The sequence below is a fragment of the Orbicella faveolata genome, unplaced genomic scaffold (assembly GCF_042242905.1).
Source record: "Orbicella faveolata isolate gen_17 unplaced genomic scaffold, um_ofav_v1 contig_50, whole genome shotgun sequence".
Taxonomy (NCBI): domain Eukaryota; kingdom Metazoa; phylum Cnidaria; class Anthozoa; order Scleractinia; family Merulinidae; genus Orbicella; species Orbicella faveolata.
The window spans coordinates 799,447-815,083 of record NW_028301581.1 but is presented as its reverse complement, the minus strand read 5'-3'; the positions used below and the strand labels follow the sequence as shown (position 1 = coordinate 815,083).

Here is a 15,637-nt window from a genome sequence, read left to right as displayed (position 1 = left end):
GAACTTAGGGCTTACCAGTAAGCAATGTATATAGACTACAATTGTTTCTCTTTTTGCTGCCTGGCTCATTCTCAGTAGAGTAACCAGTGAACTCTTAATGTATTCTCTTCCTATGGTTAGACGTTTGTTTTGCTTTATCCTGTTAATTTGGTCAGGGCTCGACACTAATGGTAGCCAACTTGCCACAGGCTAGAGTAGGAATTAAGTTTTGGCTACAGAGCTGGGTGCTATTTTTTCAACTTACTGGCCTGGTGGCTAGTGACAACTTATATGTCACTAAACAAAAAAAAAATTGCTAGCCAAGTGTTGATGTTGACTGGGTACAATAACAGCAGAATCACTAGCAAGACTTGAAAACACAATGCAAGCGACTCTCTTTAATACATTATGGAATTAATTTTAAAGGAAAAAATACACAATGCAATTTTGCATCTGAAACCTCTTGACCAGTTGACATACAGTTGACACACCTTGTGTCACGCTTGACTGGTAATGTTAAACACAAGGGCGAACCAATTTATGACCGAATTGCACTGGTTTTAATTTTGTTCAATGGCCTCATGTTTTCCTCACATCAAATCTCTCAAGCCAACAGATCACAAAGAAAAATCCAGTGATTTTCCTGAAAAGACTTTAAGGACTCTTTGATACCTCCTTGTAAAAATATCCAGACCCCAAGACGTCATTGTAAAAACTGTCGAGACTTCTTCAGTCTCTTCACAGACAGGAGCTGTAGAATTCAAACTGTTTCAAAGGCAGCATTAGCAAAATTTGACTGCTAATAAAGGTCAAAGGAAATAAATCTTTCTCACTGGTTATTTCTGCAGTGGTAAGTTCTGTCAGTATGGAAACAACAACAAATCACCTGTATGTTGTTACGCTAAATGAAATGTTATCCCTTTACAGTTCTGCACGATTTTGTACATGATTTTATCAGGGTGCTCATGTTTTGTGCTACTAATTTGTAACAAGAAAAGAACATCGATGTATGATTTCAGAAAATGCTGTCTTGTTTGTCAAATATTTCTTTCAACATAATAACATGCTCAGTTTTTATACCCTTTCAAGTACCAAACAACGAAAAGTAAACATGATAACACCACAATGAAATTCTTACCTTGTTTCCGAGAAAAGTGTTAGTGTTTGTCTTCATTGAGGAAGACAGCAACTAGTTTGGCCAATTTCATTTTGTTTACTAGCCAAAGTGGAAACCTACTAGCCACAGGGCTCGACATTAATGGTAGACACCTCACCACAGACTAGGAGACATTTTTGTTTTGGCCAGTAGGTTTCTGATTTCCACTAGCTGCTTTGGGTTAGTCTCAAGCAATGAACTGACACACCTCGACAAAGAAGTAGCTTACACCAGTGACATGAGGTGGAGAGGATTCACCATGCTTTTGCACAAAGGTGTTACAGCAGCAAACGTGGAGGCAATGCAGCTGTGGTGATGGTGCAACACTGGAGTGCATGGTTGGAGACAAAGGTTGGCGTGTGTGGGCAGGGGTGCATGTGTAGCATCTTTGTTGCTGTGACACCTTTGGGCAGACAACCTGAATCCTCCTCAGTTCACGCAATTGCTGTTAGCCACCTCTTCATCAAGATGTGTCATTTCATCACCTGGTACTTTTCCTCAATGCATGGATGATTTTCCTTCATCACAGCCAGAAAATCCTTGCACTGTAGTTCCTGCAAGAGATACACTTGAGCATCTTGAACTGAGAAAATCATGCACAAAATCGTACAGAACTGCAAAGGGATAACATTTTATTTAGCATAACAACAGAAGTGATTTGTCATTGTGTCCATACTGACAAAACTTACTACTGCAGAAATAATTACGTGAGAAAGATTTATTTCCTTTGACATTTATTATTAGTCTAATTCCACTAATGCTGCTTTTGAAACAGTTTGAATTCTACAGCTCCTGTCTGTGAAGAGAGTGAGGAGGCCTTGACAGTTTTTACAATGACGTCTTGGGATATCGATATTTTTTACAAGGAAGTCTCAAAGAAAAACAGAGTTCTGAAAGTCTTTTATTGGAACTGGTTTAGTAGTAGTATTGGCATTATTGGACAATCTAGTCCATAATTTTAGCGCGTGTTAGTAATTGTACATTTCCTTAAACATTTTCTGAGATGGCTTTGGAGTCCGATTCGTGATCGGCAGATGCAATGACAAGAACCACAGACATAAGTGGAATCAGTGGATGGAGCAAGGGCCCTGGCCTTCTGATGTTCTCTCCTGGTATCCGCTGTGATGTGCAGAAGCTTTTCTCCCTCTCGTAGGGCTTTGGTGCAATTTGTTTTCCACGCACTCCTGTCACTGGCAAGAGTCTCCCATGAATCAATTGGAGCTGGTTTACACACAAAGTAATTACCAACAATAGGTATTAAAGAGAGTCGCTTGCATTGTGCATTCAAGTCTTACTAGTAATTCTGCTGTTGTTTTACCCAGCCAACGTCAACACTTGGCTAGTTAATTATTTTTATTTGACTAGTAACATAAGGTGTCACTAGCCACTAAGCTAGTAAGTTGAAAATCTAGTGTAGAGCAACCTCGTTCCCAGGGTCTCTAATCTTACCGCCCTCTGGAGCGAGCGACGAGAGACCCTGGCTGGGTCTGGTCACATCCCACTTTGACAATTGAGAACATCAGGAAGGGGTCCTCTGTAATCAGCAATTTGTTGCGTTGAGCTTTGTCGAATTCAAAGTATTGCCCTGCGACTGCCATTATCTACGGCGTTTATCAATACTTAGTATATTCTCAGCTCCGACTATTGCATTTCTAGCTCTCTGATTGGCTCAAAAACTCCGACTATGAGCCATTAGTCGGAGTTTTACCTTATATGGAAAACAGTGCGCCAAGTTTAAAAATTTTCCGCTCTGTAAAATTGTTGAAATAAAAATCGGCGGCAAAAACCCGATTAAGAATATACTAAAACAATTATTCCATTCGACCTTGTTGGATATGAAGTGATCATAACCAACTCGCGCTACGCGCTCGTTGGTTATTTATCACTTCATATCCAACGCGGTTTCATGGAATAATTGTTAATTAGCTTTCAGGCTGAAATTTCGAATAATATCTACTCCAACGTTTACCTAAAGGTTAAGCAAGTCTGTCTCAGGCAATTTAGTGGTCGTGATTTTAAGTGTTGCCGTCTTACCCACTGGATTTATAGAAAGTCACTCATATTTCAACTGTGGGCGTCGAGCAGCACAATTTCATCCCGTAGTACTTGCTGTTTCTCCTCTGAATGCACACGATCAAATTGGTGCAAAAAACATAAGAATGTCTCCAGGAAAACGTATAAATTTCCCAAAGTAAAGCTACGACAGTCTCTGAAGAAAAGCTGGACGAAGATAAATATGATATTCGTGCAACGCACTTTGCAAACAGTTCTAATCAAATAGCCAGGCCCGGCGTCACCTGCGGTGTCACAATATCGAATGCAAGTAAGCAATATCTTCGTGGAATATTTTAATCTTTGTTCCTGGAGAGCCAATACTTAGAGCCTTAAAACATATCTTGCAATAGAAACGAACCTAAACAAAGTATAAGCACGGCATGGCAAATTACAGAGGTGTCAAACTCTGAGAAGCGACGTGCACTTAACAGCGGAAGCCATGCAGACCTGTGACCTCTAAAAATGCTGTAACATAATCAAACGACTCCGCTCAACTGATAATTTCCATTTCTTCTTGCAACATGGCCAACCAGGGTCTCTCTTCACTCACCCCAGGGAGCAGTAAGATGAGAGACCCTGGGAATGAGGTTGAGTGTAGAGCCCTGTTGGTAATTTTTTTCATTCTTTTTCAGAACAAGAGCAAGACAACAAAACACAATTTTGCTATTCCATTTTTGGGGGCTATTTAATTTCCTTTCTTCTGCTAACCCTCTTCATTCACCTTCAGCTATCTCTTTTGTGACTAGGTGTCACACAGCGCCTCACCCCTCTTTATTGCTGTATCTTATCCACAAAAAATTATTCTGTTCCACGACATATGGTTCTATACATGCTAACTTACAGGCAGCATCCACTACCTGTTAAGTACACTAATATAATGCAATATCAAACAATCTAACTATCAGTGAGCAATGGACAATAAACACACTCGAGGCAGGAAAGAATATTTTGCAAATCCACCAAAATGCGAGCAACAGCGATGAAATGCTGCAAGAGAACAAGGAACTTTGGGGAAAAAATCAAGAACCGACCAAACAAATATCTACTTTCCATTGAGGTATGATGGATACTTCACTAAGACTAAATTTATAGTTTGTAGTTCGCTCAAGTATATACCGAAGGGCCTAGCTCACAAGTTGATCTTGTGACCATAATTTTCAGTGGAATGAAACACTGCTCATAAAGCCCATATCCAGATTTTACTTGTTCATAACCATAACCTGCACAATTAAAAACATTTTGTGATCTTACCGTGAAATAGCATGCACAACTTGGGCCTTTCAATTCAAGCTAGGGTTGTAAAGCAGCGACAGCTACTGTAGTGACCTGGTTAAACATAGATATCAAAGCTAGACTTCCTTCAAATGACCGTAAAATAAACATGAGCAACATCTTTGGTCAAAAGCACGATGAAATAACTGTAGCTTACTTGATTTAAAAACTCCCGCGTCTTCCCCAAATTGAATATTTGAACACATTCGGACTAACCTCCTCAGGAGTAGGCCTACACCGAGTGGTTGCGAGTACAGTCTCGTTTGACAGCGGTTTCTGACAATGGAAAGGGACGTACTAGAAATCTGACCAATCCTCGTTTAGCTTAAAATTTCCCAATCTAAATCCAACATGGCGGACGAATTTCTACTTATGGGGTAGTTTGTTCCCCTAATCCTGAAGCGTTGAAAGGCTGTTTCTTTCAAAGCTACTTTCCTTGACAGAAGGGGTTCAAGAAGGCAAGCTATTTCTTTGTCCTTAGGCCGTCAGAGTAGTGGAGGAGCGTTTACTACTCATGAAAATCGCCGAATACAGCAAGAGATAAAGTGGACTAAGATCAGAGATCGCCTTGGTTATGTTGCCATTGAGAAATCTTCCCTTCCAACTGGGGCAGTTTGTATTTGGTGCCTGAAAACCTCAACTGCAAGAAGATGCCGTTACTGTGGGCCTCAAACGTTTTTGTGTCACGAATGCGCTAGGAAACTTCATTCCAGTATCACCACATACCATGTTTTAGAGTTGTAGAAGGTACAGCAATGACCTGATCATCTCTTTATTTAAAAAAATTAACTCACTTTACTTAAATGTACATTTATACGTACATGTAGTTGTTGCAAACTATTAGCTTTAATATATAAGCTTACACCGTGTGTAAAACATCTGTGTAGTAAAATACGTTTTATCCAAGAACAATCACACAGAAAGTAATCTTAACCCCACCTAGTTCAGAAGTAACCTTATCTGCCAACACTATTAATTCAAACTTCAGTCTGCTATCTGCTAATGACTGGCAGCGATGTAGCAGGATACATCCTGCTACATCGTGATAGTTTACGTGTAAGCTGGTTTAAGGCCGTTGACCGTACATGTTAGCCAATGTTATAAAACTAACAAATTGTACTAGTGTACTAATTATAGCTAGAAACAACCAGAAACAACAGATCAGTTATAATTGCTAGCACTATATTTTATACATTGCCACTAAAACTTTTGAATGTTTCATCATAATCTATTTACCCTTGTTTAATCATATGTATTTTTATTTAGCCTAGTATATTACTTACTTCCAATATAGTTGTATGCACTTAGGAGCCTGCCTGATTTCTTGCTAGGTTAGTTAGGTACCCCAAATTACAGTGCAGCTCAGATATATGCAAACTACGCATACGCATTTTATACGACCATATTTTGCATATACGCGTACATCAATACGCGCACATATGTGCGTGTATATGCCCACATATACAGATATATACGTGCATATATGTCTCTTTGTTATGCATTCCCATAGGTTTCTTTATGTGAAGCATTGTTAGTCAAACAAAGGACATTATATTTCTGGGAATGAAAATGCTTCAAAGCGAAATTTGCATATTGTTAAAACATCGTGCCAATCAATGAAAGCTATTATATTTTGAGTTTTCAATCACTTCACAAATTCGCTGACAAACTACCGTTTATTAACACTTGCTTGATCTTTAGCTACCAAAAATGGGAAGAAAATTGAAGCAGTCTCTTGAACTCCCTATTTTAACACGTGAACTCTATGTTTTTACAAGTAAAGATCTATGTTTCAGCACGTGTCGGCAAGTTGTTTACAAATGTTTCTTTGTCTGAATTAAGCGTTCTGAAGATCCTAGTCAAAAAAATAAAATCTCTGGTTATATTTGACACAGATCATTTATTCAAATGGTAAAATACTCTTTCCTTGACGAAAAAACTGTTTATCCAAGTTTCTATGGTGTGCTGCTCATGTTTAGTTATTTTTTCTGCAAGAAAAAGTTCTGTGTTTCGACACGCATTGGCAAGTCATTTGCAAAATGTTTATTGTCTGAACCGTTCTGAGGATCCTTTTTGAAAAAATGATATCTCTGGTTCATTTAAACTGTGAAATAATCCTTCTTTAGCCAAAGAATTGTTTACCAAAGTTGCTATGGCGCGCTGCTCACATCTAGTTATTTTTTTTCTTCAGGGAAAAGTTCTGTGTTTCAGTATGCGTCGGCAAGTCGCTTGCAAGATGTTTACTGTTTGAAGGCTACTTTGAAGTATTCCGAAGACCTTGTGGAAAAATGATATCTCCCATTATACATGTACATGTATCTGACACAAACCGTTCATTCAAATGGTAAAATACTCGAAGTTTCTATGGTGCGCTGCTCACATTTTGTTATTTTTAATTTTCTTCAAGGAAAAGTTGGGTGTTTCAGCACATGTCTCCAAGTTGCTTGCTTGGACCCTTGTTCACTTTGCGTCAAAAAAATGTTATCTTTCGGTTGTGTTTGCTCCATGAAGATGAAATTGCTGAAGCGTGTATCCCCGGTTCTATTTGACAAAAAAACAGTAAATTTATGATTTAACGGCAAAATACTCTCTCTTTTAATTAATATTCAGTCAGTTAATTTTGTGTCAAGTGCCCAATTGCAAAATGTTAGTTTCAGCTTACATTTTGCTAATAAGTCGTCTGAAGGCATATGTGCATATACTGTATACATGTGTTCAAAATAAAGAAAACTCTTTCTTGCTCTGGGGCAAGCTGTCAAGCCATTGAAAACAACAATGACCTGTTAAGAAAAGAAAAAAACAATAGGTTAGCTCATACATACATGTACTAATCAGGCATATGCGTATATACTGTATAATTATGTGTATATGCATATGCGTATGTGCATATATATGTATGTATACGCACATACGCGTATTGGGCTGACGCGAATTACGCGTATTTTTTGGTTCGGATATATCTGAGCTGCACTGTAGTAGTACTGCAGCCAGTTAGAATGTGATTGTTATTATTATGATTTGCACAGGATGGAATGTTTGTTCCTCTTTTTCTAAATCATTTCATTTTGAAAAAATTTAATCACCACTGCTTGTCTGTGGAGATTCAGAGTATCACCTGTATAGATGAATACGGTAAGATATTTTTTGGTATAAATTTGTATATATCATTACAAGTTTTGTTATTAGTATGTTAAAGTTGCATAACTGCAACATGGATAATTATTTACCAGTTTATCAATTACACGGTTTTGCATATAGGTAACCATCATTCCAAGAGAATTGCATTCTCAGTTTCAGGTGTAGTGCATCAAGTATTTTTTACTTGTAATTGATTGTTTCTTTTTGAAATGTGCATTCCAGGGTTTTTTCAAGAATAGCAGTTATTCCTATCAGTAAAGTTGGTGGGAAACAAAGGTTGGAACACTGCCTTAGTTTAAAAGCTGAATTACAGCCAGTCCTTGAAAGGACATTTCTCAGTGTAGGGACACTGATAGAGCTGGGATCCTCCTTTGCAACAATGAGAGAAGATGACCTTTTTAAAGAGATGTATGTAACATCATGGGAGAAACAAGACTGGATATGAGGAGCCAAATGAATTATGCTCTTGTTTTGTTTGCAACTGGAAAGGTAAGTATATAGGCAGGTAATGCAACAAAATTCTGACAATCTTGATTTTGTTTTCGGTTCTCTGAAAATACTTTAGAGAATCAGTAAGAGAAATTTCCTTTTTTTTTCAGAGTTTGATCTGTACTCCAATTTTCAATTTAGTTGAACCTAAGGAGTAGAGTTTATTGTCTGTGTTATCAAAATGTCAGTAATATTATAGAAGTGGAAGTTATTTGAATTCTGGTTTCCATGCCAGGGCAAAGTATGTGAATCCATACCATACTTTTAAAAATATGTGATATTTATGAATGTGGGTCTTATAAAAGTTGTGAAATTTAACAAATTGACACTGGTTTTTTAAGTATCTGTCCTCTTATTAATGGTAAATTGCATCATAAAGTTCATTGTCAAAGTAGTCTGCAGATCCACTTGCCTTCATCCATACAACTTTGACAATGTAATATTTATGACCAAATTTATCATCAATAAGAACACAGATGCATAAGAATCTGCTTGCTGTGTTTTTTATTTTCATTACAGTGAAACCTGTATTAGGCAGACACCCTTCTAGTGATTGCTAGGCAGACACCCTTACTAGTGTCTGCTTAACACAGGCTGTCAGCTCAAAACAGGTTCTAGTATGTTGTGCAATAATAGTCAATTATTAACCGTTTTGTAACACAGCTTAGCATGTAACAGCAAAGAATAGCTAAGACTGCTCATAGCACAATGTCCAGTTGATCACTGCATCAATCTGGAATAATCACTCAGCTTAAAAACGATATTGCTGAAAAATGTACAGGAGTCTCAGCTGAACCTTTAGAAGTAAAATGAGCCCTTTAAGTGTCCGCTTACTGCAGGTTTTGTGCAACAAAATGTCTTAATATTGGTGTCTGCATCTGTTTAATTAAGAGGTGTCTGCTGAATGCCGGTTGATTTTTAATTACTGTAAATGTGGGAAAAAAAATTTGGGACTTATTAAAGCTGGTGTCCACTTAAAAGAGGGTGTCTGCTTAATATGGGGTCTGCCTAATACAGGTTTCACTGTTAACAAAATCCAAAATTGTCAAATGGAGGCTTCACTAGAGGAAAACACCGGTTAAAAGCTAAATTGAATTAAGCCAAAATGATCCATAGAATCACGGCCTTTATTCCACTGGGAAATTCCTGAAAACATACTGAATTATTCCCAAGTTTAGTTTATTTTCATCAAATACTCGAACACAGCAAAAAAAGGGTTCTACTGTATTGCGGTAAATTTTCATGCCAAACTACAATAATTTACCCAATATTTTTCACTTCACAGTTGAATTCATTATATTCACAAGCTGATCTTCAGGCTAGCTATCTGTTAATCCTGTTTAGATGCAATTTTTGGCTATATTGAGAAAGCAAAATCACATGCTAAATGTCGCTGAAACTGTTCACGATGATGTCAGCTGTGAGTCTGTACTCCTACTGATGATAAAAATACATGTAAGCCAGTGATCGTGCAAGAAAGTAGGCAGTCATTGTGAACAATTAAATGTACTTGTAAAATTGAGTCTCTCTATAACCACTGACAACAGATGAAGATGGGCTACAAACACAAGACTATATATTTTTGATTGTGACTTGATCTTTGTACAGACAGTTTTGTTGAGCAGACATACATTGCTATGGAGATTAAGAATGAGATCAATGGTAGTAATATAGAATGAAATTTATGAAACCTGGGTTTCAAAACTCCCTAGACTGTTAGCTGGGAAACAGTTATATGTTACGGATGTGGTCATGGTATTTAAGAATTGAGTCATAGAGGGTTATTCATTAACAGTAAGAAAATAAAAAAATCTTACAACATGTACTTTTGGCAAATTATTTGTAATAGCCTTACCTTAGACTGACATCAATAAAATACCGCAAGGGAGCTTAATTTTGAAATTTGTTTCCTTGTAGATACTAGGGAAACTCCAATTGAAAGAAGCCTATCTTAATATAGTAGAGAGCTTCTTCTCTGAGAAAGTAGTGCCCAGGCACATGCAGCTTCTGGATCAAGATGAAGGGAGGGCAGACAGTGCTGTTGATTATAATGAGGAGGAAGTGGCAGAGATGACGGCAGTGGTCAACAGGATTGTTCAAAGCTGTTCCGTTGTTCCTGAAAAGGTCTTGCTTAATTTGGTTTTGGTTTATTATATACTTTTGGATAACATGTCAAATGCAATAACTTATAATTTGCTTGAGTGAAAAATAATGTACAAATGACACAATCCTGAGTTACATGTAAGTCAGGCTGCAGGAATTAATCACACATACATGTAAGACACATTGCTCATTATAGCCTAATACTGTTTAACCAATCTCATTTTGGCTATGTAATTGTATTTTTTTTTTTCAGACAAAGCATTTCTTTATCCCAAAAACATCTTTAACCAAATGGAAGTGTGGCGATGTCTTAGGATTTAAAGTACTTGTAGATGAAGCACTTGTTTTCACTGGGAAGAGGATGTGTGGGATGACTGACTTTGCCAGGAAGAGGACAGTTGTCAGGATGCTTGCACGTTCAAAGGCGCCTTTTTTCAACCGAGATACTAATCAACAATGATGAAGGTATATGCGTATAGAGAAGACTTGTGACATTCTTTTAACAGTATTTTTTGATGGTGATAGTAAACAACACACCAAAGGTGTCCAGGGCTAGGAACTGAGGATATATGATGTCACAGGTCAATGAGTGACTGCCACTGTGACTAGCATTTACTGTTCCCCTGGTTCCATTTGACTGTTATTAGTTATGCAGCCAAGACAGTGATGTGTTGGACAACTATAATGATAATCTCATGACAATCTGCATGCGTGCATTCACTTTGTCTATAGCTGTCAGAGCTAACTAAATATGATCATGTTGAATTCCAACTTGAAAATTTACAAATTCACCATTGCTAGTGATTCCGTTTTCCTCAAACAGTATGCAGAATTTTATTATTCCAAGTTGTTGTTTTGTACAATGTAGATTGATTTAAGAAATGTACCAAGATTGATAACTCAGATGCAGAGCCCTTATACAACTTATTGAATCTTTTGTTTGGTGGCATTCGTGTTTCTGTCATGGTGGTGGTTGCATTAGCCCCCTGAGTAATAAGTTTGAACTGTTGTTAAAGTTACTAGATAACATTATCTGTCAAAAATATATTTTCTTTGATGTTTTTGTATTATCATTGTTTTTACCTCCTTGTCATGTTTAAAGCCTTTTTTGAGATAACAATAACAGACACCATGAAATAATTTTTTGGCTTTTTTGAAATGTGGTCTATATACCAACTTGGGAATAAAGTCAATGTACAGAACTCACTTTTTCTGTTTTGTTTTCAAACATTCGTTCAGCATATGAAGAAACCAGAGAATCAAGTTTTTGGGGATGTCCTCAAAGAGGTAAAATAATTAAAATTGATCAAGTTATAACTTACTAACAGTTAGTAATAATCTTAACAACAAAAGAATGTAGTTCCCATTAACAGCTGTGCTGTCTGTCTTTATAAAGTACTGCCAATTAAAAATTAATTTTTAATCCTTCTCTTTTGCCATATTGTGAGACATTACACCTGATCTCAAAAAAAAAAAATCCAGGACTCATAGAATTATAAATAATAAATTTAAAGTCTTGTGCTACACAGTTCCATCACCTATGTAAAGTGCTAGCAATATTGACAAAGATGCTCGTGGCCCATGTTAAATTATCACTTCTTGTAGAATCCATAAATAAATAAAGAAAAAAATGCTGCAACACACTGTACGTTGTTTTAAAGAGTGAAGAAGCAGCCAGTGGAACTTCAGTTCCTGTGGATACCATTTTAAATGACAAGGTAATATTTAGCTTCTCACTTTAACCCATTGACTCCTAATTTTTATATTCTAGAACAGGGAAGTGGATGGTTTATTCACTGTTGAAATGACGTAACTACACAATGTTTCATTTATGCACACAACCTTAACTTGTTAAAGATGTATGATTTTAACAAATTGTCTGGGGGCCCACATGGGCATTTGTAGGTATTTTGAACTTTTCTTAAATTCACAAAACTAAAAATGCAGCAGGACTTGTAAACATAATTTTTGAAAATAGTTTTCCAAGGGGTCTTTCAGGTAAAATAAAATAAATTATAAAATTTCACTCCTGCATGTTGCATGATTCTTCATATTTACAGGCAAGAGCACAAAAGTAATTATATTGAGTATTAATGAATTTTTTATAATCAATTTCTGTAATATGTTAATAAAGTAAGTTCTAGATTATTGTTTTTATAGGTATCAACCCCTTTGGAGACTGTTGTTGATGATGACGAAATTTTACTTCAGAATGTTCGCCAAATACTGAAAATACCTTTTTGGAACAATATTATGCCCTTTTATCGTGACAAAGTTAGAGCAAATTATGTCCTAAAAAGGACTTGACTGTCTATCAAAATTAATGCTATAAATAACAGTTCTCTTTGTAATACGCTTTGTATGTTCAAACCATGACAAATGGTTATAATTGACTGTGGTCTTTTCATCTTTGATACCTGCAGAAATGGAATCTCATAGGTCTAAAGGGCCAGAAACTGGAAAGGAAGAAGGTGATGAATTATAAATTTTATTTGGCAGTATAAATGCACTTTAGAAATGCAATAGTTGCGCTACCTTCTGATGGCAATGATATATCTCTAAGTTATAATAATTAAAATTAAAATAGTTATTTCATGATATTTTTATTGAAATGAGAGGTACTGAAAGAAACTATACAGAATTCTATACAAATGTCCAACTAGTGGCTCAAACAACTAAGTATTCTGTCTCAATTTTGTTGATTTCTATATATTTAGGTACCAGCAGTAATGCCAGAATGGACCAGGATGATGTGGACAAATTGGTACATCTGTTTATTGGGATTAGCTGTGTATTAAAGCACTACAGTACTGACGTTTTTTCAGTTACCACAATGTTTTACACAAAAGGTTTAAGTAAATGCTCAGACAGGCATGTTGGAAAGTAATTCCTTGCAGAAGTTTGTAATCAAATGATGTAATTTGGCAATAAGGTGGATGAAAAGGAATGAAAACTTCTCTTCTAAAAAATGGAAAAACAATACAACGCTTTGTTAGATGGCTTGTGTTTGTAGCCTTTAGAATGCGAGCTCTGATTAGCTTATTATACGGCATTATTCTCCCGTAATGCCCACGGGTCGATTACGGGCCTGCTAAACTGAAGCAAAAAGCCATATAATAAACAACTTATTAACCTCGAACATTCAGTCCATAAGGAAAAATCTCAAGCCACGGCCTTGCCGTATTGACTTTGCTATTAGGGAGTTTAAGAAGCTACGACGACGACGCCGAGGAAAACGTCGATTAAAAATGAATTTATATGTTACCTACGAATCTCGTGATACTCTTGAGTCATTTACTTTGTTTATGACTGTCAAAAGTATCACGAAACTGAATCTGGGACACAGAGATAAATTTGAAATAGAAATTTCAAATCTTAGGTGTTGTGGTTTACGTTGTTCAGACAACGCGGAATTTGGCCATTTCACGTTCTTGTTTTGCAGGGGACGGCAAAGAAATGTACCAAGAATCATAACGCGCGTGCACAGTCATTGTTCTGCTCATTAAACCTTTTGTTTAGCGACGTTGCCGTTGCCGTCGTGGCTTTCTTAAACTCTCTATTGCTCGGTTAATGCGGCATGGTCCCGGTTTGAGATTTTCCCGTAAAGACCTCACTCTCGGTTAATTAGTGGTAAATATTACCATCCGAATGCGAAATTCATCAAATGTGACTGACTGATCACATGTGATGAGTTTTCAGAATCATTTAATACAAGTGAAAACTTAAGTATGAACTCTGCCTAGTAAAATATCAGTTGTTTTAGTTTCACAGTACTTGTTCATGATTCTTATATCAACATCTGATCAACAGGCTTTGGATGAAGAGTTCACAAAGGCTGCCTTGGTTAGAAAAGGTAAATGTCATAATATTTATTTATTTCTTAATGTATTAATTTAGTCAGTAAGTCAGTCAGTCAGTCAGTCAGTCAGTAAATCAGTCAGTCAGTCTTTCAGTTACTGATTTATTAAGGTTAGGCTGCGTTACAAGGCAACAAAATAAGCAATATATTGCAAAATTACCATTTATGTTGTGGTGCACATAAAGTAAAAACACCAAAAGCAGCCTCCATGAAGCATTTTCATTGGTTATTTTTAAGGTGGCTCCCTAGGGTAATTACGAACACCCTCCCTATAGAGCGCGAGTTAGAAAACGAAACTTAGTTAATTTCTCTTAAAGTTTTACCCGAAGAGATTTACCAGTATGGGTACTGTTAAAATAAGGCTTATGTTTTGGTTGTCAACTTTTGGATTAACGCCGTTACCATGGCAACATCTAATCTAATGACAGGCAGATGTATTCCTCATTTTGACCTAAACTCCTTAATATTTATACTTTCCTTTGGTGAAATTGTTTCATACTTCTCCACATCATGGAAACGATACTGCCTGACACTTTGAATTGGTAAAAAGTCAAGGTTGTTCAGACGGTTTTTCCAATAATCTGTAATTTGTCATTATTGTAAATATATTAGATTAGCTCTGAGAGATTTTCACAAAAATAGGGTATTTTATTGGAATTGTTTGTGGTTAGAACTGAGCCAAATTAAAGAAAAATTCACCCAAGGGAACGCGAGAAAATTAGCATTTATTTGGTCACGCTGACGTCAAAAAAATCAGGAAAACACGCGTGGTGTCACGCGTGGTTATTTATTTAAGTGCCCGCTCATGAATGAATGAAGGATGGACTTGATTGAGATTGTGCTGTACGGCATGCGCAACGGCGTGTGCGGCCTCTACGAGTCTTAACAAAAATGGCTTCGTTCACCAAAACCAGGGAATTTATTCTATTCTACCACATAGGCTTGATTAATGACGAGGATTTCTTTCTCCTGCATCCATTTTACATCTGCGAGACCTATGAAGATTTGCCTCTCAGGCTTAATTTCAACCACAAAACAAAATAATACTGATAAAAAGCTCGATTACAGCAGGATCAGGGTGTTTGTACAACGTGATCAGCAAGGAAAAAAGTTTGATCCTAATAAAATACATTTTGAACAGCAAAAAACAGTTATAGCTCAGCTCAGTACATACGGAGCTCGTCATCTGCGACTGTTCGGCCCGGTACAAATACGACTGTCGCTCACGGTAGATGGTTAAATCGTTTAAATTTTCTGCAGAAATGACAAAGAAACATTTATTTTGGACGGAATTTTATGATTCCATACTTTATCTTCGAACTAGGCTGTTAAAACAGTGAAAAAAGCGTTAAAATGAGAAGTAAACAGCTGGCTTACACGAGGGAAAAGCAAAGCTACGGCCGGAAAGTCGTACTGGAACGCGCGTCATGACGTCAATGGAATTGATCTTTACTATTTGCCGCCTTTCTTGTCCCTAATTTATAATTGCTCATCAGGCATTTTGGATGATGGTATCAAAGAAGTAAATTATTCAAAGTGAAAGCATGATGTTCGGACTCCAAAAGGTAGTCGTTGGTCACATGATT

The 15,637-nt window shown here is 36.8% G+C and overlaps 2 protein-coding genes across 2 annotated transcripts; both read left to right on the top strand.

Moving 5' to 3' along the window:
• The first annotated feature begins 5,148 nt into the window (after positions 1–5,148).
• Positions 5,149–10,652, top strand: LOC149095510 (uncharacterized). Its single transcript, XM_089281870.1, has 4 exons — positions 5,149–5,209; positions 7,823–8,089; positions 10,007–10,213; positions 10,446–10,652. The coding sequence occupies exons 2-4, from the start codon at positions 8,021–8,023 to the stop codon at positions 10,650–10,652; spliced, it is 483 nt and encodes a 160-aa protein (XP_089137996.1). The 5' UTR covers positions 5,149–5,209; positions 7,823–8,020.
• A 482-nt stretch (positions 10,653–11,134) lies between these two features.
• Positions 11,135–14,106, top strand: LOC149095509 (uncharacterized). Its single transcript, XM_089281871.1, has 5 exons — positions 11,135–11,479; positions 11,854–11,910; positions 12,616–12,663; positions 12,910–12,956; positions 14,003–14,106. The coding sequence occupies exons 1-5, from the start codon at positions 11,351–11,353 to the stop codon at positions 14,082–14,084; spliced, it is 363 nt and encodes a 120-aa protein (XP_089137997.1). The 5' UTR covers positions 11,135–11,350; the 3' UTR covers positions 14,085–14,106.
• The last annotated feature ends 1,531 nt before the right edge of the window (positions 14,107–15,637 follow it).